Raw genomic sequence first — 24,117 nt, forward strand, 5'->3', positions numbered from 1 at the left:
ACTCCACTTGTATATTACTCAGCAGACCCTCCGTTTCGTTTCTGCTACGCACAGGCCATGTGGCTTGAACTTCGAGCCCCCTTAAATTTGCCTTGGATCCTCTGGTCTCACAAACTGATGATTCACGTAATTCTGAGCTGCTAAATCTGATGTTAATGGAAATCTCAAGTCGTTACTAAGGCACTTGCTTCGTTTTTTATACTTCACTTACGATGGATTCAACAGAAGGAACGCCTCGTGTGAACCAAGGTAAAGTCGAACGCATGCTTGCTGTGATCACACTTTAATTGCAATTGTTACCGTCATCGTACAAAATGGGACACTATGCCCATTTCAAAAGCTTCCGAGTTCAACTTCTATTCTTTGATAGCCGGAAAATAGTAAATGGTTTTTTATTTCTGCGGGAGGCAACTCCCGCCTAGCATTGACCAAGCAATCTTGGAAGAACCGACGGGCCTTAATTGCTGGAGCAGAAAGCCATGTACATTAACGGGAAAAGGTCAAGTCCTGCTATCACAGAATTTAATAATGGTCATCAGGCTTAAATGAACTTCTGCATACGGCAACGAACAACGAAAGCCGTAGCTCTAATGTAAAATGTACGTGGAACAAACGCGTTTTAGGGGTTGCTTACATCGGCCGCAAAGGTTGCTCAGTCCACGGGCCAAAAAATGCCCCAACATTTTACCCAAGGGACAGACCTTAACTAGCCAAGTTGATCAACAGAACTACAATGGACGCCACTCCAATAAAGCTTAAGTGCTTTAAAAATGGATACCCACACAGTTAACCCGCAGAATTGGTAAAGCTTCATCAACTTATTCTTTTACAACCGGGACATCAACATAACCAAATTTCGAAGCAACATTATATACACGTTCAGCACGCAGGAGGAAACATTAAAGCTGGACCGAAAAACTAAGACCTGAGGAGAGGTCGAGCATCATAAAGTCACCTATAAGTGAAACCAATTTGACTGTGAAAAGAACGTTCCCGGGTCAACGAGATGAAAGTGAAATACTATTGGAATATGGGAAGATCGTTCATTGGCTGTTGGTCAAAAGTCAAGTCACCTCCTTCGACCGCCACAATGCTGTTTGAGGCTCCTCCTTCGATTTCGCTTGCCATTTTAAGGAAGTACGTATGCCTGCACAAGCACGTTTAATTAAAGAGATGCAAGGAGAAAAGACATTCATGTAGATAAATAAGTTACCATCGTGAGTCCGCTGTCAACTCTGGATGGAAGGCAGTCCCAAGCAAGTTCCCTTGCCTGAGAGCTACAATTACTTTCTTTTCAGATCCTTTGTTCTCCTAAATGTCACAGCAACAAAGAAAGGTTCAGAAGGAGATAAATTACAGGAATGATATATGGAACCTATTCTAGCAATATCAACTTTCCTGGGGGAGAGAGAGAGAGAGAGAGAGAGAGAGAGACATTGGCATCTTGATACCCCCAGTAATGGGAAAAATAAATTCTAAGGAATCAAAAGAATTGAAAACTTGGACCTATGTCCAATGGATCACCTACTGAGGAAAAGTATTTCATTGAGCAATGCAAAAATCCGGTGTATCAACCAATTGAAGAGCAAGATTCAGGCAATAAGTATTCAGACTAACTTCCATAAATGTATACTCCAAACAGGAAAACAAGAACAAAAGAGCTCGAATAATTCATCTCCAAAAAAAAAAAAAATGATGGTGCAACAATAACTTCCACATCAAGAGGAACAAACAACATTAAATAAAGGTCATAGAATTCCACAATAATAACTAAATTGCTTGCAGGAAATGTATGATGAGCAATCCACAGCAGTTGGCATCTCCACTTACGTTGGGAAAGAATATGTATTAAACATGATAAAAGCATATTCAATTCAATGCAACTTTTTAAAGGCCCCTTCGCTGTCACTTCCCTGAGCCTCAACATTGTTGAACCAGGATACAGCAAGCTCATAGTACAAGTTTATTAGCACTCTGACAATCTTGTAATCTTTACTTGACGAGCTGCTTATCCTAGAAGCCAACAAGATGAAGCTGCCATGTGCCTCCCTTATGCCCTTATGACAGGGCCTGGAGGGAGACAAGGATGCATGGCCAAAACTGAGTATGGCAACTCTGTAATTTGATCTAATGGCTACCAGATCATATCAAAGCAACTTTCTCTTGCATCAAGGTCACTCCCTCAAAACCTCAAGATGACAATGAGCAAAAGAAAAGTACATGCTTGAGGTCGATATAATGCATAGTATCACAATGTTACTTCTAATCCAACTGAAATAAAGTGGGGGCAGTCACATAGATCAGCAGGCCCAAAGGCCGAACTCAATTCACTGGAAACAGTAGCTAAGCATCCACAAGGAAAAACTGAAGACTAAACAGAATGTGCAATTTGATTGTTGTCCTTAGAAATGATAGTTAATATCTAATGCTTCATTTTAATTCAATGCCACAAAGTTATTATCGCTTTTTAACATTTGTGCCTTACTCGATCAATTTAATTGTTCTAGAGCATTAGAAATGTAAAAGTCAACCAAATTATTGATACAAAAAGTGAAAAAAACTACCTTAACATAAAACTGAACCTATACTTATTATAACTCCTTATATAGGAGACCTTTTGACAGTGACTGCCATTGACAACTTTTAGGTAAAACTATTCCATATCATACCCACTTTCCTGAGTATGGCCTAAAAAGTGTTGAACTTAGTACTAATCTAGAAAGTCAAATAAAAGAATCAAAATCAGTATTACTCTTGCTCCTCAATGTGAAACTGAATTCACACTTAATGGGGTTCTCACTGCAAATTATCCAATCCACTCACTGGAAAATTCACATGGCAACAAATTTCAGCCATTCGAATGAATAGAGCTGGTATGAGTAATGCAAGAGGACTGACAGGGAAATGATAACTCCAGTTGAATTAAACCCACATTTCTGTAATGGCAGCTACAAATTGAAATATGCAACTATAACACCACATCATTGCACTCAAAAGATGCAATATGGAGCAAACATGTTTACGATTCAAAACCTAACAGATACTAATCATGTTTACGATTCAAAACCAAAGAATTTGGAACCACTATCAAGTCAGAAGCATACCCATGCAAACCTAACCATGAGGGTTTGACATATTCGAAAAACTAAATCTCACTATAAAACTTGTTATATAAGAGCAAGACATAGCAAATTATACCCAATGAACTTTCTTGAATAAAACAAATATTGTATGCCATACCTCTTGAGCTTCATCCATCAGTTTGTCAGACGGAACTGGATAGTCAGCAAGCACTTCAACTTCTGGCCCTACTTCAAGTACAGCAGGAGCTCGAATAAAAACTCCACGGAACGTATCAGGACCTCCTTCCTTTGATGCGAGCTCCGGAACTGAAAGATCTGCTTCAAAGCTCTGAATCTAAATATCAGGGGGGAAAAAAGAAGCGAGTCAATTCATACTTCATTGTGTATAAGCAACAACATGCTCACTCTTATGCAGGTTCAGATTTTGTGATATCATAAAAATCACTGTGGCATAAAAGTTACATATACTGGACACGAAGATAAAGTCGAGGTTCACGCTCGCAATCTCGCATGTGATAGCAGATAGTGCAACAATTATTTTCACCGAAACAGCTACAATGTGTCAGAAATAAAGTAGAGCAATATTTTCAGAATCATGAGGGTATGCAGACCTGACTGCCAAAAAAGTTCCTGTGGACAGTGCAATGTAGGCCTCCAATAAGATCTTGTCCTCCTGCCTTTTGTCCTGTGAAAAACAAGTATCTTTTGTCAACCATCTGAACTTCATCACCAGCATTCCTCACATAGCATACAGATAAAACAATGAATTTTGTAGCAGTGCAATCTTCAGGCCTACTACGAAGCTACAAGAGAAGACCCACCAGTTACTTTGTCAGCCAGGAATATCAGACCAGCGCATGTTCCCCAGACAGGATTTCCCATCTTAACAAACTCTCGAAGAGCCGGGAACTGCAGAATTGAAGGACTTAGTTACAAATGACTGAACTAACTGTACCTTGCTGATAGCATTACTGTGGAAAAGTAAATTAACTCAGCAAAAGTCCATGAAATTGTACAGGGCACGCTGAAATACCACCGAACATGCATGCAGCAAAGAAATCAGAGACAAGAATCATGGACTCTTCTTTCCTTGAAAAACCAAATGAACCGATACTCTTGTCAATTCTCAGAAAACATTTCAGGAAAAGAGAAGAATCACTGCATCCTACTCCACACAAAAAGTTACTTCAACAGAACTGGCCGTGAATTCGCAAAGGTGGAGCACTTAAGACTTGCTCCACCACCACTAAATTCCACGCAGCAACGACAGCTTACGACAAATGAACACGTCTACATGGGGCGAGTCCTTCCAGGTTGTGGAATTCTCAGAAAGCACTGTCCAAAACAGACCGACCTCATCTCATCCTACTCCACACCAAAAAAAAAAAAACCGACACTACACTCACACCGCCCATCCTAAACCGATAACAGCAGGGGCGCGTCTCTCATTGCCCAATCCCAATTCGACAACCACCGCGACGAAGGGTTCATCGGAAAGGCTCACGAGAGCACAAACCAGGTTATGGAAGTCGGCGAGCTTGGCCATGGTGGTGCTCTCCCCGCCGGGGATGATCAGCGAGCTGACGCCCTGCAGTTGCTCCGGCTTCCTTATCTCCACTCCCTTCACCCCGAGCCTCCGAAGCGCTGGCGAACAAAAACGACAGACAGACAGACAGACGGATTCCGTCCGGTCACGAGCTCATTATGCAAAAAAAAAAAAAAAACAGGCGACGGCCGGCAGGGAACGAGGCGGGGGGGAGAAAAAACGTGCCTGCGATGTGTTCGTTGAAAGATCCCTGGAGAGCGAGGACGCCGACCGTCATCTTCCGCTTCGAGGGGGCGAGGGTGGGAGGACGAGCGGCCCCGTGAATTGTGCGCCAATGAAAGAGGAGGTGCGTGCGAGCGAGCGAGAGAGCGAGAGGGAGACGTGGAGCGATTGAAATGTGGAGGCCTTTCGTTTCGAAAAGCCGCCCTTTTCTTTTTTGTGCGCTTCGCTCTCTCTGGGTATTTGGCCTCAATTGGCAAAATCTATGTGGACTAAAATATTTAGATTATAGGCAAGTCTATACTACCCATGTTTTTTTGTTTTTTTTGTCGGTCTTACTTTATACTTATTTTACGCTCACTCTCAGGCTTTTGTCCTGCCTCTTGCAGGGCGTGCGAGTCGAAACCCACTCCTGAAACTTACACATCCTCACTCAATTCCCCCTGAGAAGGTGGGGATTTGAACTCCTCACCTCCCCCTTCCATGTTTATGTGCCTACATTATGCATTTTCTTGCGTGTCTATATGTGTGTTATCAGCTAATTGAATCGCGCGAACATTTTGGCTGTTCACGCGTGCTACCATGACACGGTATTGAAGCATGAGATTTTGTTTTCGAATTGGACAATACTACAAAAGACCCCCTAAACTTTGATTATATAAGCAATACCACCATTCTTGAACTTTAATTTATGCAATGCGGTCCCTGAACTTTGGTCTAATGTATGACGTCGTCCCTAGACTTAGATTAGGTCACGTCATAAATGATCCGATTCAAATTGATTTAATTCATTTATGACCCATTTATTTCTTGATCCAATCCATACCCGAATGGACTCATTTAAGCAACTCTATAAAAGCTTGTTTCTTATGATTTTTTCAAAAATGATATTGTTAAAATGCTCTCATGCGGTACATATCTAGTGAATAATTTTGATAATATTTTTGAAAAATTGAGGTTTCATTTGTATTTTCTAGAAAATAACAATATTTGCTAGTGTTTACTGAAATCTGAAAATAAATTAAAAGATATTTCCAGTGATCCTTTTAATATTCTTTATCTTTCTTTTTTTAAAATTGAATTTTAATTATTTTTAATTTTCCTTTTTTTCTTTTTTCTTGTGGTAACAATTGATAACTAACCATAGGTTAGCTCGAGCCTGGCCACAGGTTGGCGAGGCTCAAGCTAAGCCAAGCCAACTTCAGGCCCGACTTCACCTCGCCTGTTGGTCGCTAGTCGTTGCCATGGGTGACCACCAGCTAAGGAAGATGGGAGAAGGAAGAAGAAAGAAAAGAGAAAATTAATTATGATTTTGATTTTAATATATATATATATAATCATAAGGTTGTAGAGGGAGAGAGAATGTGTGAGAGTTTAGTGGGTTGGCAATGGGATTTAAACTCAACACATTTAAGCCTCATTATTTCTAGCCTTTAAATTTAAGATCATTTAAGGTAGTCTCTTCTTGAAGTAATTCATATATGACCAATTTATGGATTTAAGAACCATTTTGACAAGTCTATAAGTCTCTTAACTTTTCATTTGTTTAATATGATCACGGAATTATTTTTTGAGAAAATCCCCTATAATGTTTTGAAGGTGACAACTAATCAAAAGCTACAAATGTATTTATTGGTTGAGTAAACTAGTTGAAAGACTAACAAGCTATTGTGCATATGGTGTCCTAACATGATGGTATGAAGACAATGAGTGCACTACTCTATCAATGGTGAACAAGGCATCGAGCATAGAAAATGTTTATAAATTGGAGGTACCTACGTAGAAGGTGAACAAGCCCAAAATGGGGTTTCAGTAAAAGCTTGGAGGTAGCCATAATTGCCAATATACTTGGCAGAACCAACATATAGAAGCTCCCTGGTAACTTTGACAATGTCGGGGGTATTCGAATTATGAAGTAAAAAGACCGAGGAAAACCAGATGGACCTTTATGGAGGTGAACAACTCGTGAAAAATGGGACACTAGAGAAGGTGGACAATTTATATTATTTTGGATCATCGAGATGCTGAGGAAGATCAATGAATGGAAGCTCATGAATTGAATAAAAGCGGGCTTCTTGGATATATTCGTGGATTGTTGGCGGAAGTAGTTGCTTATATAATCTGCGAAGAACATATTTATAGAGTGTTTGTGTGATCCAAATAAGAAGACCTCAATATTTCTGAACTTGCAAGTTAAAAGATTTAATAGCTAGTCATCAAGGAAGAATCTAATCAATCGTCAATCTTTTGGTGACAATGAAAATCTCCTAATATAAACAATCCTATTCATGGAAGCAACAATATTACTAGCAACAGGTAATGGGATATGCCAAAACTTGGCACGAATGAACACTTAAATACCAAAAGTTTGGAAAATGACAACTAAAATTGGAATAAAATAAATCACTTAAGTATCACTCTGGCTAAAATCTGGTTAAAATGTTGACGTGGCGATTTTCCAGCAAAGGAAATGCAAAACAACACCGTTTTGCACGGCGACATGACTAAATAATACAAAAATGATATCGTTTTGGTTTTGACGTCACAAAAAAATTAAATTAAATTTAAAACTAAACTTTTTAAAACATTTAAAAATAAAATAAGAATATTAAAAAAATTTAAAACTAAAAATTTAAAAATTTAAAATAAACAAAAAATATTTAAAAACTAATTAAAAAACTAAAAAAATTAAAAATTAAATAAAAATTATTTAAAACATTTAAAAATAAAGTAAAATATTAAAAAAAAAACTAAATTTAAAAAAAAACTAATTTAAAAAAAATTAAAACTAAAAATTTAAAACATTTAAAAACTAAACTTATTTAAAACATTTAAAAATAAAATAAAAATATTTAAAAAACTATAAAAAAGGGGGGCCGGGCCCTTTCGAAGGAGGCAAGGAGGTGGCGACGGCGGGGCTCAGCCCTCAACTACCTAACCCTTTTTTAATTTTTTTTTAATTTTATTAATTTTTACTTTTTGAATATTTTTATTTTTATTTTTAAATGTTTTAAATAAATTTAGTTTTAAATTTAATTTTATTAATTTTTATATTAATTTTTTACCATGTCAGCACAAAAATGACGTCATTTTTGTATTATCTAGCCACGTCAACGTGTAAAATGACGTCGTTTTACACTTTCTTCGCTAAAAAGTTGCCAAAACGTCGGCATTTTACACGTTGACGTGGCTAGATAATACAAAAACAACGTCATTTTTGTATTATCTAGCCACGTCAACGTGTAAAATGACGTCGTTTTACACTTTCTTCGCCGAAAAATTGCCCCGTCAACATTTTGGCCAGATTTTGACCAGAATGGCATTAAGTGATCCATTTTGCTCCGATTTTGACACTTAAATGTCACTTTCCAAAATTTTGGACTTAAGTGTCTCTCCGTCTTAAGTTTTGGCACTTGGGTATACTTTGGGAAAAGTACCAAAAAGTCTTAAACATTTTGTATTTGTGCCAATTTAGTCTTAAACATTTTTTTGATGCCAATTAAATCTTGAACATTTTTACGTTGTGCCAATTCAGTCCTTTCCGGTCAATTTTGGCCGGATTTTGCTAACTGGACACCGGCCGGCTGACGTGACCTCATCGGTGCCGACGTGGACAACTTTTAATAATATTTTAGTATTTTTGAATTTTTTTTCTTTTTTTCTTTTTCTTTTTTCTTTTCCTCTTCTAGAGGCGACGGCCAACGAGGTTGACCACGACCTTGCTGGCCACCTTGCCGGGCCGCGAGGGCGGCCTTGCACTCGGCAGTAAGGCTCGCTCGCCCGACGCGAGGCTGCCCTCGAGGCCTGGGCGGCGAGGCTCGCCCTTGCCGGATCTGGGTAGGGTCGAGCCTCGCCCATGGCCCGTGAGGGCAAGCGAACCTAGGGAGAGAAGGGAAAGGGTCGATCGGAGGACGAAGGACCCGCCGTCGTGACCGTCGCTCCCTATAGTAGCCTCCACCCCCCCCAACGCCGTCACCTTATTGTCCTCGCCAAACCTCGAGCCATGGGCGAGGCTCACCCTCGCCGACCATGGGCGAGGCTCAACCCTCGCCGGATCCGGCGAGGGCAAGCCTCGCCACCCGGGCCTCAAGGGCGGCCTCGCGTCGGTCGAGCCGGCCGAGCCCATGGCCGGCGAGGCTGCCCTCGCGGCCACTAGCGAGGTGGCCGGTGAGGTCGACCTTGACCTCGCTAGCCGTCACCTCTAGCCGGTTGCCGAGATCCGACGATCGGCTAGAGGAAGAAGAGGAAAATAAAAAAATAAAAAAATAAAAAGAAAAGAAAAGAAATTAAAATATTGAAATATTATTAAAAGTTGTCTACGTCGACACCGATGAGACCACATTAGCCAGCTGGCGTCCAATCAGCAAATTCCGACCAAAATTGGCTGGAAATGACTGAATTGACACAACGTAAAAATGTTTAGGATTTAATTGGCACCAAAAAAAGATTTATGATTAAATTGGCACAAATAAAAAAGGTTTATAACTTTTTTTGCACTTTTCATGGTATACTTCTACCATTGTATAAGTGACCAAATCTCCGGCGATTTGATTGCTTATCTTCGACCGTAAATTGATCCTCTTGAAAATTATGTAATAACTAATTTAGAAATTGAATACTATATAAGAAGACCAAACTACACCGGAGAAATCATAACTACGAAATTGAGATAGCTTTATACACTTATCCTCTCGTGGAGTTGTTGAAAGTTTGTATTTATGGAGAGCATTTATCATTGATTGTAATCTCTTTTAAAGTGTATGAGTGTTATAACGGTGCTTTAAATTAGGTAGTGTGATCTATCAACTTGAGGTATAAGCAACACAGTTACGCTTGGATCTACTTACAGATTACTAGTGGATTCCAGCCTTATTGGTTACTATTAGAATGGGAGAGTGGAGATAGACTTTGTTTAAACATAATTATTATAAAATTTACGTGCATCTTATTCCATCTCTATATTTAATTTCTATATATGTTTGATAGATGCAATGCACTTGGTATAACCAATTCGTTTTTGCATATATTAGATTGTTCCTACGTATATTGACTTGATTATTTTTATTTCAAGAAAATATATCATATAACCTATTCAACTACTTTAGGTGATGTTCTTGGTTATAACGAACTATTGGTAAAGATTCAATAAAGTCGTTACATTCGTGTCATTTTCATTAATCTAAGAATTAAATCAAATATTTATCAATAATTTATATAATATATTAAACAAATTTAAAATTTAAAAACAACATTATACTTTGAGTTAAATTTTAGAGATCACATCATATAAATTAAAAATTTAATGATGACCTTTGAATCATTTGTCCCATTTTTCCTATTTCAAATCTTTCAAAGCCTTATAATTCCACGGTCAAATCTTTAGGCTAGCTTAGACTTCCAGTAATATTTAAATATTAAAATCACGCCGCCATACAACTTGAAGTTTATAAAATAGTCATAAATGATTTCACAAGACCTTCGGGACCACCTACGATTTATCTCTCCTCTTTTTGGGGCAACCTACGATTAACTCTCGTCTATTTCAAGCGGGTGCTAAAAACGGTTGCTGCATGTTCGAGAGGGCTGACGCTAAGCCCTCATTGGTCCTCCAAATGATTCCACGTCGAACCCTTAAAAAATTCGAGAGCGAAAAACAACGCGAAAGCATAATTAGGTGGAATCTTCGGAGCCTTTTTGCAAAGCCAATGTCGATTGAATGGACTGGGTACCTCCGAAACCCCAATAATCAAATCCGTCAGACGTCGTCTTCATGTGCCCGCACGGACAAGATGCTCTCCTACGTTAATAATTCTCTAACTTAATCCCACGAATCTTAGCATTATAGGACGATTGGCCAGATCATTCGAATTGATTAGTCTATTGCGAACATGATTTTGTCGCAACCAGATGGGCCGATGTTTTTCCAGTGAGACCGATCACCTAACGCAATGGATTATTAGCATGCACGCGCGCCGGTCCCTTGCATAATACCTAGCTATAAGTCAATTCACGCGAACTTCGTAACTCTTTAAGGTCAAGGTAAAAAAAGGGTGTTGAGGTGCTGAAGTTGCACGCCACCGCTCGAAAGAGATTGGGGGCGCAAAGTCAAAAATAATAAATATTTTCTGACCCGAAAAGAGAATTAATGATGATTTAACTTCATTGCCATGCGTAGAATTTGAAGGGGGGAAAAAGAAGGAAAAGTAGTAATCAGGGGGCGAAAAGGAAATTTGGATTATGTGAGGGTGTACGATCGGAGGAAACTTCTCGGTCGGACAACGCCAAGGGGAGAGTACTCGCACGGCTTTGCTCCGTGAGTGTCTCCAAGTAACGGTTACTTCGTTGCTAAGCTTTACCCCCTGGCGCGAGACGGTGACTTTTTCCGACCCGGGCCATGTGATGTCACCATCTAACTGTTGCGTACTGGGTTAACTCGTATTTTAGGTATCAGTCAACAAAACATCAACACCAGGACATTGACAAATATTAATTTCGAGGAATTGCATTGGATGGGAATAAATTTGAAAGTTTCATGTAATTTATATTTAATTATTTTCATCAATGATGATTTTTTTAAATTCTTTTAATCGATACAAATGATTAATACTTAAATTATTAATTTTTTGCGAATCAAATGGATCTTTAAAACCTACCGGTAAACAGCTGTGATAGTTTGAGACTTGTTTATCATCGTTGAGATCGCAAGTTTCGAATCTCCAAGCTGGTGGGGTCATGTGCTAATCTCCCCGAGATATAGAGGTCAAATCCTTCGACACTGTCCGAGCACGAGGAGCCCGTGATGTAGTCCTCGATTACAAAAAAAAAGAAAAAGAAATGGATTTTTGAATGTCCTGCTGATTAGACGTGGCTAAAGCACGTATGGTCTGCCCAATTGGAGCCCACTCGGGCCATATATACCCCTACAAAATGGCAATTAGGGCGTTTTTTTTTTTTTTTTTTAAACGACGTGGCGCGGGCCGATCGAAATCAACGTCCGATCAGAACGCAGAAAACCTCTGCCCATCGCTATTTATACATTCGTCCCTTCCCCCACCCTTTCTTCTCCCCACTTCCCTCCTTCCCCGGACGCGCTTTCGGTTATCTTCCAATTTTGGCCCCCCGGGATTCCCCTAATTTCTCATCCCGCCCGCCTCGCAAAAACCTTCCTATTTCAACCCAATCGCGCAGGCAGGACCTCCTTCGGAGGACTCCCCCGGTCTCGCGGCGAATCTCCCTTCCCGATTCCCGTCGCTCCCTCCCGCCCCGGGCCGTATTTATCCATCGCGGCTTCGTGCTCGATTAGGGTTTCTGGATCTCCAGCCGATTCGCCTTTCGGAGGTGCCGCCGATTTCGCATCGCTTTCCGGAGGCCTCGCGCCTTCGTGCGCCGAATCGCCCGGTGCCGCCGTCGGGCCGTTCGTATCGCCGAGCGCGTCGTAATGCTCGCCTCCGAATAAGTTCCGGCGCCGGCGCATCGTCTCCTTCGGCAGATTATACGCAAGGGTGAGGTTTTTATTTTGGATTTGTCGGACGTGCTTCGGTTCGATTGCCCCGGAGGGTATTGTCTGGGAGTTCTATGCGAGCGTGTCGCTTTCGTATTTCCTGTTTATGAATTTCGTCAACTGGGCAGGTTTTTCCTGCGTTAGCTTGTGTTATTTTTAATTGCATTATTGTTGTTTTTCTTTTCTTGTCGGGAAGGGGTCAAGAAATTCCATTGCTTTTGCGAGGTGGTGGATTCAGCTCTCTCTCTTTGTTTCTCTCGACAAGGTCTTATAAACTGGAGCTGTCGCTATGTTGGTTCTCGGTAGAAACAGCTGCTGCAGCAACGTAATCAGCTGTTTCGTTCATTTGTCTGAATGGCATCCGTTGGAATAGCAGAGCTGCTTGGGGCTTGAAAGCCCTGTCCTCTCCTGTGTACACCAGGTGTGTGTGTGAAAGTCGATTTTTTGTTCACTTGTGGAACGTGATTGATTTTGTGAATATTTCGTGAGGAAGCTTCAGAACTACACGTGCTAATTTTGTTCTGGAGTGAGGATTTCGCTACCGAGTGCACTTCGTGGCGACAATCAAGCCAAGAGTTTTGTTTCTTTGCGTGTCGTTATCATTAGGCATCCCTTTCTTTTGGCTTAGGAGAGGATATCAAGGGTGTGCATTTTTTGCAGGTTTTTGGACTTTTTGTTTATCTTGAAGCTGAAAGTTGCAGTGTATAACTATAGTTTCCAAATTTCTCATGTTCAACAAAGGGTATCCTATTGCAAGATTCATGGGCTGCTGTAGTTGCTTTGGATTCTCCCGGAAGCCCAAAAGAACCTCGAGGCCCGTTTCTGGATTGAATAATCATCCTTCTCAGGAGTGTCTGTTGGATGAAGACATGGAAGATGATCATGAGGATGATCGTTCATACAATGGTGAGGTCACGGATAGTGCTCATGAAGATGATGACAGAGAATTGCGGAGACGTGCCCAACGTTCGGAAGATATACTGAGGTTTAGAGAAGAAAATGGCATGATTTGCAGGCAATATCCTGTAAAAGAAACCCACAAAGTGTTCCGTACAGAGGTAAATATCGAGGAATTGTGAAACTCTTCCTTGGCCACATTCATGGGAGTATGCTGCAGTTGTTTCTTGAGAGATCATAAATGGATATCTTGCTGTCAGGGAAATTATTGTTGTGTGTGCTGTCAATTTGCGTGTTCTTTTACCTGAAGTAGTTTTTCTATCCAAATGTTGTCTTAAGAGTTGAGCATCTATCCGGCTCGCTTGTTATGATGCCTTCATATAAGCTGCTGATTATACATATACGACACACTAGCCTGCACAGCTTCCTTGAGTGAATCGTGCACGCTTTTAGTCTTACCTCAGTAGGGGTACCTGTGATATTGAGCAAAGATATGTGAGTCTATCTGAATCACTTGTTCTGAGTGTTTGCAAGTGATCTTGGTTGTGTAATTTATCATCTTTTTTCTACTTTAAGCATACAGGTGGTCATTTTCTGATGAGGCACATGCGTCTCTCTCTGATCATGCATTTATGATCGATTTTCTTATCAGGATGAAAATGGGAATAAGATGGTCAATGAATATGTTCGTGAGTGTAAGATTGGCTCTGGTAGCTATGGCAAAGTGGTATGTGGTTGTATCATAACTTATCTTGTTACTTTCTTAAGGAAAATGAATTACTTAATTCTTTCATGTGCAACAGGTTCTCTACCGAAGTCAAGTCGATGGAAAGCATTATGCAATTAAGGTAAGTTATATACTTTCTGGCTGCTAATAAGTTTGCTAAAAACTCTAACTAAGAGATAAAAATTCTCTCCCCCTCCTCTCACCCCCCCCCAAAAAAAAAAAAAAAAACACACACACACTCCCACAGTCTCTCATCCTTACTTTTGTTGCAATATCTTGCATGCATGATATATATTTTTTGCGAGCATGATATAATGATAAGACAGCAGCTTAGAATTTTGGAGTAGTTAACTTAATGAATCCTTTATCTTTGTCTGATCCTCATTTCTTGAAAAAATGATGGATACTTCAAAGATGGTGCACTAGGTGGCTGTACATCTATTGGTGTGTCAGACCTTTGTTTAGATGAATCTCATCTGATGAATCCCATCTCATACTATTTCTCTGGATTAATTATATCTCATTGTCCATTAGAAGCATGTATTTTTTCTGTATTTGCATAATGTAGGGGCTTGTTTTCAATAACTAGAAAAGTATAATCTGTATGAATTTTAATCATTCGATTGCAGGCCTTTCATAAGTCACATTTGCTAAGGCTGCGTGTGGCACCTTCAGAAACTGCCATGACCGATGTTCTTCGAGAAGTATGTTTTCAGTCTGAATCACCTTTGTACGCTTATCTCAATTTGCTAGGAATTTGAATTCTCTGAGCAAATTGTGTTGAAGATGACAGAAAAAAACATGCATCATAAAACTTAACTCTTAACTTCTTATGTCGCCGGATCCATGAATTCTATTTATGTGGTGCAGCCATTTAATGTCATTCATATGCTATTTCTTGCTCAACTATGACATAATAAACACCTTGAGCAACATTTGTTCCTTGACATAACCTATTAGAGGATTAGAGCAACAACATTTTGCATGGAGTTGCACTTTCAGTTCATTTATGTTCCTCCATTCTCTGTAGGTTTTGATCATGAAAATGTTGGAGCACCCTAATATAGTCAACCTCATAGAGGTGATTGATGACCCAGAAACAGATCACTTCTACATGGGTATGCTCATCAGATTACTTCCCATTGGTTTTTTCTGATGAATTTTCTGTGTGCTTGATTATGCATTAATTTTCTGTTGAAATTGTCTCAAGTATCATAACATTGACAAATGGTTTGTTTTTTGTGTTAGTCCTTGAATATGTGGATGGCAAATGGGCTTATGAAGGATCTGGTCCCCAAGGGATTGGAGAAAATACTGCCAGAAAGTATCTGCGTGATATTGTTTCTGGGCTGATGTATCTCCACACTCATGTATGCTACTACTATCTGAGTTGAAATATATGTGTGCAGTACTTTATATTTTTTCCTTCATGCTGTGATGATGATAATCTGTCAACACTAGAATAAGTGCATGTTCTTTTCTTTAATGCGAGGGAACCAGAATATAGTGCATGGAGATATCAAGCCTGATAATTTGTTGGTGACCAGTTCTGGCATTGTGAAGATAGGAGATTTCAGTGTTAGCCAGGTCTTTGAGGTAATGATTGCTGCTCCCAAGGCTTTTGTAAATCGTCAATGACAGAGAAATTACCAAAAATGCTTTTGCTTGATAACTGAAGTAGTAAATTTGAACTTCATATTACAGTTTGTATTTTCTGGAGGAAAAGTCAAATCTTTAACTAGCATAAAAGATATACTTACTCTTTGACCCCCCCGCAGGGAGAGGTGTTTAATGTTGATATTCTCCTATATCAGGCAATCTGTATAAGTATGCGATAGAAAAGTTTATGCTAGCTCATGTTTGTGGATCTAAACAGGATATTCTGATGCTACGTTTGGAACACTTGGAGGTTAGGAGAAACGATGGAAAAATTAAAATTTCCTTCCTTTCTTCCTCATGGAGATTTTAAAGTTTATTACATTTTCTATACCCACGTGTCCTTTTTTTTTCCCCTCCTTTCCAATCAAACCAGAAATGTACCAAGTGTTTGGATTTAAATACAATAAATCCTGTGGTCACTTTTTTTGTTAAATGATGGGATTTTGAATGTTTGTCACTGATATCTGCAGGATGATAATGATGAACTCCGGCGATCCCCTGGGACTCCTGTTTTCACAGCACCTGAGTGCTGTCTAGGTCCAGTCCCTTATCCTTTTTGGGCAATGATAGAACAAAATCTTGACATGAAATGATTTTTAACTTCTGCTCTGTAATATGATTTTCTTCCTGGTAAATAGGTCTCACTTATCACGGGAAGGCTGCTGATACTTGGGCTGTGGGAGTCACTCTTTACTGTATGGTCTTGGGACATTATCCTTTCCTTGGAGAAACACTGCAAGACACGTATGACAAGGTGCATATGCCTCACTCAGAACTTTACCCCTTCTTTCTCACCATTTCATCCCATTAGTTGAGTTGAGTTTATGCTTTTTGAAATTTGTTGTGGCAGATAGTTAATAACCCTTTGATACTCCCGGATGGTCTCAATCCACAACTTAAGAACTTGCTGGAGGGGCTTCTTTGCAAAGGTTAGTATTAGTAGTGTTGGTGGGCTCCATCACATACCTTATCCCAACTGCAAGCTGTGCACAATGACTGTTTTTCCCCCTTCTTCTTTTAGTTGGATTGCTAAAATGCCAATCTATCGTATGCAGATCCAGAACACAGGTTGACATTGGATGCTGTTGCAGCTCATGCCTGGGTTGTTGGAGAAGACGGACCGATCCCTCAGTATTTATGCTGGTGCAAGCGCAAAAGCTTGGAGGCGCAAGAACGTGATGGGAGCAAAAATGATACTGACATGAGTTTGACTAACTGAGTTTCGTTGACTTTTGAAATTACCTATCTGTATAGTAAAGCCCAAGAGCTTCTCCTTTCCTTTTCCTTATTGGCTCATGAGCTGGCGAATCTGGAGACGGGAATCAGAGATGCTGCTGGGAGGAATTATCCGTTGAAACAGGGATGAAAGACCTGTGCTCAGAGTGGAAATAGAGATGGATAGATATGTCTGGATGGCTCTAGAATGCAGATATGAGTTTTAGTAGGTTAAGGCTTTTGGGATTTTGTTCATGATCTCTTGCCGGAAGATTAGCTTGTCTTGCCATTTACATTGGGTTCATAGGTTTTGAAACTGAGAGAGAGATTGTACTGACATTAGTCAATTCCTTAACGATTTGCTTAATGCTTGATTTTCTACCGTCTTTGGTTATAGTATGATTGAGTAATAGTCTCACTGCACTTCACTGATATTCCTCACTAGTTGGATCGACGTGGTACCTTATACAATCATAACAAATTTTCCGGCGTGAAGTCTTCATTCATGCCTACATCCTCTCTATGTGATGGATGGGGCTGGAGATCTCATTGACAGGTGCAGAAAGCAACAAGTGGCAAGTGGTCCTCGAATGGTTCTCCGAGTCATGCTGTGAATAGAGATGGTTTTGAGTTATACATCGTTCTTTAGAAAAAAAACAAGAAGCACTCGCGTGCGCATAATCAAAAGTTCAGTATACACATTAGAGAAGCCTCTCATTACCACGTCTTATTCGAAAGAGCCATGCTTGCAAACACGGATGTTCTTATCATCACTCGCTCTATAATTGTTTAATCGAGAGAAGAAGAGTAATGGGTTAGGTGAGTCTGTCAGAGATTATCTTCATCTTTATGTGTCATCATCTTCAATGGGGACAAAAGTAACACAAGCCGGATTTGGTCCACTTTGGCCTTTCCATGTAGTCTAGCAATCATGAATAGCGCATTTTGTCGAAAAATACTCTGTAGGTGGGTTGGTTTCGAAGTGAAGTCAAGAACTAGCGAATCCCTCTTTATGATGCCATAGATAGAATGGATTTGGGCCGTCGGATCGGATGGATTTTATACCGTCCATTACGGTTAGCTCGACGTAGGAAAGTGTTCCACCTTGAAGGCTGGGAGGAGTCGGCAAACTTGAAAAGTAAAGTCGTGGTGTTGGAGATGAAGATTAGATAGATGGCTAGTTGCGATTTTAGCTTCTTTTGGTGGGATGAATATCGACCTTTCAGGCCAGACTTATAGAGCCGAAAGAGGGGGGAAGAGTCGATGAGCACAGCAAAGCATTGAACATTCAAAACCTACTTCAACTCACAATAATGAAGTTCTGCAGACGGGCGATGATCAAGACCGGAACCAACGAATGAGTTCAACTTCAAAGCACGTGTCGGTCGGCATGACCCCTTCCGTTCGCCGAAGTCAAAGCTCTACATCAAATTTGCCACGCATCGCGGTTATAGGGAAGATTTAATGAGGGCATACCTTAAAAGATCATCTCAACGACACCCTTTTACTTCCTCATAGAAATACACTCCGTATCTTTCGTTTCAAATGGTATCATGAGCAATCTTTCTTGCATTAACACTCATATCATCATTTTTCATCAAAAACAATTTGATGTCGAAATTATGATTTGATAGTCGCTGCTCCTCATCCGTTTGCATTTCTTCTTCTTCGTTCGCTTTTGCGTTTTCAATTTTTCTCCATGGAAAAAAGTAAGAAGGCCTCATTTGGTTTCTTCAGAGTCGTGGAACGCTAAAATTCAAGGTAGGGAGCTGGGGAAGAAGAGACGTGCCTTGGACAATTCAAACTTCGATAAAGTGTAGCCTTTGACGACAGAAGATGCGGCTCAAACCCACCCGTGATTAGATCCCCAATATGCATGCGCTCTTGCAGACTTTTTTATTCATCTTTCTATTTGTTTATTCTACCTTTTTTTCTTTTTATTTTAAGGCGGCTGTCAACTAAAAAATTGCTCTAACTTCACCTCAATCTATATATGTATCTGATGCGTGCGAGCTCACTCCATTTTAACCATTAGATCATGTAAATCTTGTGTGGAACATTTATTATTTAATAACCGAGATGGAGTAGATTACATGCTTTTAGTATAATTAAATTTCTTTCTTTCTTTTTTTCTTCAAATTTCCTTGCGGTCGTATCGTATGGACGGCAAGATAACTCATTTGGACAAGTGCTCCAGAAGCTGGACGCCGGTTCCTTTCTCTTTTCTTGCTTTGGCGATAACCTGCGCGTTCGTTTGGGATTTCCTTCTTTATGGTCACTACATCTTTAACATTGTCGAAAGCTAATGTAAGATTATCGAACGCATAGGACATTACCAAGAAATCATAACGATTTAACGACCTCCAACTTCCATCGCCCCGGGGCTTTTGCACTGTTTGTTGACTCCGGCTAGTCACCCGTTCCTTATTTTCTCTTTAATTAAAGATCAAGTAGTATCCGACTCACCTTCACGCACTTTGTCCGATACATCTCTTAGATAATCCGAAAAGACGCGACTAATCATCGTTCAACGCGACATTAAGTAGTTGTTTTATTTTCGTGTCTCGATCTAACCAAAATATCTTTCGAATAACGATGGACTACCAACTTAAGTATATACATTGGTGCTGTTATTACGTGCAATTGTTCACATGATTAATCACAATTCAAAAGAAGATTGTACTCCTGTTCTTTCCCTAAAGTTTTACATTAATTCTACAAAAAGCTCTCAAACTTTAGATCAAATCCCAATTTTGTCGTGATCTTTTTTTTTTTTGTCTAAAGAAGTCCACAACTTTCACCCTAATCCAAATTTGCCCATCCATCCATAAATTAGCGCTAGTTTCTTCAAAATTATCAATATGTGAGGTTGTTGTTTTTCTTCCATAATAAGATGTGAGTGGTGGTGAATACATAAGTATCTACAATGAACATCTAACTAACCCTAATGTTGATAATTTTAAAGAAGTAACGTGATTTTTTTACGTGTGAAAGTTGAGAATTTTTTTTTTTTTTTTTTTCAAAGTTTGGGTTAGAATTGAGATTGGACTTAAAATAGAGGGATTTTTTTTAGAGAATTAGGCCGTGAAGTTTTGACGAAGATAGTCAATTTTTTTGTTCCACAAAATTGACTTGGTGAATTCAAATGAATCTAATGTGGTTTTTCGCCTACTTACATTGCATTGAAACGTGTCGCGAATGCCATGTCACAAGGACAAAAGAACAAAAGCAATCATGTCACCAAATTGACCCAAAATGAAAAAGCTGGGGGCTAAAACAGAATTAAGAAGGAAGTGAGGGGCGAAAATGGAAGCACCGCGAACATCTTTTGTTATTTAACGCGATTCTCTCTCTCTTTCTGCCCTCCCCTCTCTCTCTCTCTCTCTCTCTCTCAAGCTGTGCCAGCTCAGTTTTTATGTGCTAAAGTAGCTCCCATCTTATTCTCTCTCTCTCTCCGGCGCCGGAATCCGGCGACATGTCCGCCGGCGACGACCGCACCGCGAATGCCAAGCGCTGAGATCGAGGGCCGCGATTCCGAATTCCCCGGTACGCACGCGCTCGCCCGCCATCGGCTCGGCCGTTCGGGAGGCTCGCTCTGATCTTCATGGCGCCCCCCCCACGCTAGCGGTAAATCGCATGCGGATCCGAGCCCGGTTGTCGCAAATTGATTCGCTCCGAATCCGGATTGATTCGCGCAACATTTCATTCGATGTTCGATTTTTTTTCTCTCTTTTGATTCCCGTTCGTTCGTAGTAGCGGGAACGGAAGCCGGATGATGTTGTGGCGCCGGTGCTCATGTCGAGTTTCTGACTGATTTTTTTCAGATTCGTGAACCCGGTTCGATTGCTTGTATGGAGGAGACGCGCGCGATGCTATCGGTGACGGGGAGGCTCTGGTTGATCGTTCGTGGGAATTATGAGCTTTTGCCCAAATTAGAAGCTTTGGTTCGTTAGAAGCGTTTTAAATTCGGGCATGATCTGAAGAAGGCGGTTTCGGGTTCGTCGTTTCCCAGTTGGATGAATTTATCTGAAGAATGAAAAGGAGATGGAAGTTGATTGCGTGCAAAGGCCAAGACTTATTTCCTGGATATGGCGTCATAGAACTTTACTTTAGCGTTTTCTAGAAATCTTTCTGCGTGGGAAATTGCGGGCATTTTGCGTGGAGGGTCGGTATAGTATAGACAGATACGGTGAAAAAGGATTGTTCAGAGATGGAGGAGGTACAGGAAGAAGTGGATTCTGTTTTTAGCTTAAGTTTGATGGGAGAAGTGGATGATGGTCATTCACCATCCAGGCTGAGACCAAGTGATTCACTCCTTCCGGGTCTTATAGATGATGTTGCTTTAAACTGTCTTGCTTGGGTTTGTCGATCTGATTATGCTTCGTTATCGTGTACCAACACGAGGTTTAGAAAATTAATCAGGAGTGGGCTTTTGTATGAGCTGAGGAGGCGGATGGGTATCATTGAACATTGGGTGTATTTTGTTTGTGATCCAAGAGGGTGGGAGGCGTTTGACCCTGTTAGAAAGAAGTGGATGTCCTTGCCTAAGATGCCTTGTGATGAATGCTTCAACCATGCAGATAAGGAATCGTTGGCTGTCGGCACTGAATTGTTGGTTTTTGGCCGTGAGCTGTTGGATTTTGCCATTTGGAAGTATAACTTGGTTCATCTAAGTTGGGTAAAGTGCGAGGGAATGGAATACAGACGCTGCTTGTTTGCCTCTGGTTGCCTTGGCTCTATTGCTATCGTGGCAGGTGGAAGTGATAAGAAGGGGAATATACTGAAATCGGCTGAGTTGTATGATTCTTCCACCGGTAAATGGGAGTTGTTACCTAGTATGCACACACCACGTAGATTGTGTTCTGGTTTTTTTATGGACGGCAAATTCTACGTGATTGGTGGGATGTCGAGCCCTACTGATTCATTAACATGTGGAGAAGAGTATGACCTAGAGACAAAGAAGTGGAGGAAGATAGAGGGAATGTACCCAAATGTCAATAAGGCTGCTCAGGCACCTCCACTTGTGGCTGTTGTGGATGATGAGCTCTACTCTGTAGAGCCCTTGACCAACATGGTGAAGAAGTACAACAAAGTGAAGAACACCTGGGATGTGCTGGGGAGGCTTCCGGTCAAGGCTGATTCTTCGAATGGTTGGGGCCTTGCTTTCAAGGCATGTGGCAAAGAACTTTTGGTTGTCGGAGGGCAGAGAGGTCCAGAAGGTGAAGCTATTGTGCTGAACTCTTGGAATCCAAAATCGGGGGTCAAGAATGGCACTTTGGATTGGAAGGTGCTTGGTGTCAAGGAGAATGTTGGGGTGTTTGTATACAATTGCGCTGTGATGGGTTGCTGACTGGTAAATCAGAATTGACTTGAAGAAGGTACAGTACCTGCTATCTGACCTGGCCGTTTAGGATGCTATCTTGCACATTTGTTTCAGCAACCAGACTAAGTCTTTACAATAGGATTTGAACGTTGAACTTGGTTTTCTTTCTCAATGCTTGTATTTGGTTATGTTTATCCCTCCCCTTATTTGATGTTTATTGCATAAGAGGAATAGAGAAATCATTTCAGCCTTGTCTCATCTCTCTGTCTGATGCACAGGGAGGTCATCCCTGCAAATGAAGTGAAAAGTTTTAGTGTGTACAATAATGACATTCATCTTTTGATTCTTAATTTGGCTTCTTTTCTGTTATCTTTTTCATTGAAGCCGTTTTCAAGGAAAATTTGGATTTTGTTCCTTGGATTTGAAGTTCCATGTTCCAATTTAAACATCATTCTAGTTGTGGTCTCGTGTAAAGAAAATGCTTAGCAATTTGCTTCAGATATCTTTGCTCAAAGCCCGGTGTTGAAAAGATGGCATGGTTGAATCAGACATGTCATCATTGTCATGCAAAAGCACTCTGATTTCCAAGAAATCAATACGGATTATAGACCATGACATAATGAAGTTGGCATCATTTCAAAACAGGATGCCAGATGCACTGTTGTGAGCATTTGGAAATGTCAGTGCGCTTGGGTAGTGAGGATGTTTCTTGCTTGACCATGGTGTAACCTGTTCTGCACTTTTACAATGAAATTTTTTTGCATAGTGGGAGAAAATTGACATACTTGCTTTGCACGTCATAGCTTTTAGTCTCTTTAGTATATTTCAAATGCACGGTTAGTTGTCTTCCTCCGCTGCTCATCTCACACAGTTTTCTCTGATTTATTAGGCTTTTTTGCCAGATCTTCTGTTGCTCCTTGGGTCAAGCATTTGCACCATATAAGATTTGTCAAGTTAAATTTCGTTTTCATCACACTGTCTGTCTGGATTGTTGCAGCAGTTCAGTTTCATCTGATTAGTTTTTTGGGCAATCTTAGATGAGTTTCTTCCAGCTCGTCTAGGGTCTTGAAAAATTTGCGAGCGACCATAAGTCGCAAAGGGTTCGACTTATTGTGATGGTCAGTAGCCTTGTCGAACTCTTTACAATGCCTGCCAGAATGAATGTTTCGCATGGTTATTAAAAGTAAAAAGAAGGCGTCCCCGTGCACAAGGCCCTCCACACAGCAGGGGCCGGGGAGGGAATATTCGGCATTGTCATGATAAATAATCATCCGACTTGTTTCTTCCCTGTCTGTATATTCAACATGAATGACACGAGGGAAGAAAAACCAGGCTCGGTTCATAACATTCGACGCCATTTTGACAGGTCTGGTTTCCAGTCTGCGCTTTCATATTAGGAATTATTTCGCACTTTTACCACATCCTTAGCAGCTCTATGGTTCTGCTTGTTTCTTTTCTGGTACTATTGATTACCAAAGTACACTGGTCTGTGTTGGGTACGGACTAAAAGGAGGAGGAAGTACTATTGCCATTCGTGCAATGCAGCAACGGGACTAGTCAGCGGGCCAAGACCCTAGGCCCTTTCATTATTGTACTTCGGATCTCTGCGTCATTGCAGGCAGGCCCATATGAACAGAACTTGGTTCATAGTATTTCTTGTTCCCCAACGTTTGAGGTGATGGAGGACGCAGTATGGGGTTGGGTTAGGGTGGGGCAGGCAAACTGGTCCTTAATCTCTTGTCTCGATTTTCTCTCCCAATTCTCCGTAGTTGTCACAAAATCCTTCGTAAGAAGGGATCATCGACAGCAGGGGAGTAAGCCTGGACTGGGCAACCACAGCAATACCTGAATCCGAACCAGGAAGAAAAAAGATTATGGAATTATATTCGAGGCATGGTTAGACATATTAAGGGTGCACTTATTTGAGTAATTGTTTTCCCAAAATTA

The 24,117-nt window shown here is 40.6% G+C and overlaps 3 protein-coding genes across 7 annotated transcripts; 2 read left to right on the forward strand and 1 right to left on the reverse strand.

Moving 5' to 3' along the window:
* Positions 1-749: 749 nt before the first annotated feature.
* On the reverse strand, positions 750-5,023 carry LOC104432864 (probable pyridoxal 5'-phosphate synthase subunit PDX2). Its single transcript, XM_010045429.3, has 7 exons — positions 4,855-5,023; positions 4,600-4,727; positions 3,905-3,992; positions 3,695-3,768; positions 3,241-3,417; positions 1,214-1,311; positions 750-1,147 (listed from the first exon to the last, which is right to left on the reverse strand). The coding sequence occupies exons 1-7, from the start codon at positions 4,904-4,906 to the stop codon at positions 1,021-1,023; spliced, it is 744 nt and encodes a 247-aa protein (XP_010043731.1). The 5' UTR covers positions 4,907-5,023; the 3' UTR covers positions 750-1,020.
* A 6,880-nt stretch (positions 5,024-11,903) lies between these two features.
* Positions 11,904-17,243, forward strand: LOC104432866 (serine/threonine-protein kinase GRIK1). Of its 3 annotated transcripts, none has more exons than XM_010045431.3 (13): positions 11,904-12,350; positions 12,546-12,770; positions 13,010-13,407; positions 13,899-13,973; positions 14,050-14,094; positions 14,603-14,677; positions 15,004-15,091; positions 15,222-15,343; positions 15,474-15,569; positions 16,103-16,169; positions 16,271-16,386; positions 16,483-16,561; positions 16,688-17,243. In XM_010045431.3, the coding sequence occupies exons 3-13, from the start codon at positions 13,078-13,080 to the stop codon at positions 16,849-16,851; spliced, it is 1,257 nt and encodes a 418-aa protein (XP_010043733.1). In that variant the 5' UTR covers positions 11,904-12,350; positions 12,546-12,770; positions 13,010-13,077; the 3' UTR covers positions 16,852-17,243. The 3 variants fall into 3 exon arrangements, with proteins under 3 accessions (XP_010043733.1, XP_010043735.1, XP_010043734.1); XM_010045433.3 differs by having other exon boundaries at positions 13,091-13,407; XM_010045432.3 differs by having other exon boundaries at positions 12,588-12,770.
* A 2,967-nt stretch (positions 17,244-20,210) lies between these two features.
* Positions 20,211-22,539, forward strand: LOC104432867 (F-box/kelch-repeat protein At5g60570). 3 transcript variants are annotated; one of them, XM_010045437.2, is made up of 2 exons: positions 20,211-20,558; positions 20,672-22,539. In XM_010045437.2, the coding sequence occupies exon 2, from the start codon at positions 21,058-21,060 to the stop codon at positions 22,195-22,197; it is 1,140 nt and encodes a 379-aa protein (XP_010043739.1). In that variant the 5' UTR covers positions 20,211-20,558; positions 20,672-21,057; the 3' UTR covers positions 22,198-22,539. The 3 variants fall into 3 exon arrangements, with proteins under 3 accessions (XP_010043739.1, XP_010043736.1, XP_010043738.1); XM_010045434.3 differs by having other exon boundaries at positions 20,211-20,474; XM_010045436.3 differs by having other exon boundaries at positions 20,211-20,393.
* The last annotated feature ends 1,578 nt before the right edge of the window (positions 22,540-24,117 follow it).

Source organism: Eucalyptus grandis, chromosome 2, assembly GCF_016545825.1.
Source record: "Eucalyptus grandis isolate ANBG69807.140 chromosome 2, ASM1654582v1, whole genome shotgun sequence".
Taxonomy (NCBI): domain Eukaryota; kingdom Viridiplantae; phylum Streptophyta; class Magnoliopsida; order Myrtales; family Myrtaceae; genus Eucalyptus; species Eucalyptus grandis.

What these genes read in the sequence shown, in the direction of transcription:
- LOC104432864 (XM_010045429.3), bottom strand. Translation starts at nt 4,906, where the DNA reads ATGACGGTCGGCGTCCTCGCTCTCCAGGGATCTTTCAACGAACACATC. An exon ending in TTTCAACGAACACATCGCAG is followed by an intron (nt 4,728 to 4,854) that starts GCACGTTTTTTC and finishes TTTGTTCGCCAG; the next exon opens with CGCTTCGGAGGCTCGGGGTG. An exon ending in TCGCCGACTTCCATAACCTG is followed by an intron (nt 3,993 to 4,599) that starts GTTTGTGCTCTC and finishes TCAATTCTGCAG; the next exon opens with TTCCCGGCTCTTCGAGAGTT.
- LOC104432866 (XM_010045431.3), top strand. Translation starts at nt 13,078, where the DNA reads ATGTTCAACAAAGGGTATCCTATTGCAAGATTCATGGGCTGCTGTAGT. An exon ending in GAAAGCATTATGCAATTAAG is followed by an intron (nt 14,095 to 14,602) that starts GTAAGTTATATA and finishes ATTCGATTGCAG; the next exon opens with GCCTTTCATAAGTCACATTT. An exon ending in TGATGTATCTCCACACTCAT is followed by an intron (nt 15,344 to 15,473) that starts GTATGCTACTAC and finishes CGAGGGAACCAG; the next exon opens with AATATAGTGCATGGAGATAT.
- LOC104432867 (XM_010045437.2), top strand. Translation starts at nt 21,058, where the DNA reads ATGGAGGAGGTACAGGAAGAAGTGGATTCTGTTTTTAGCTTAAGTTTG.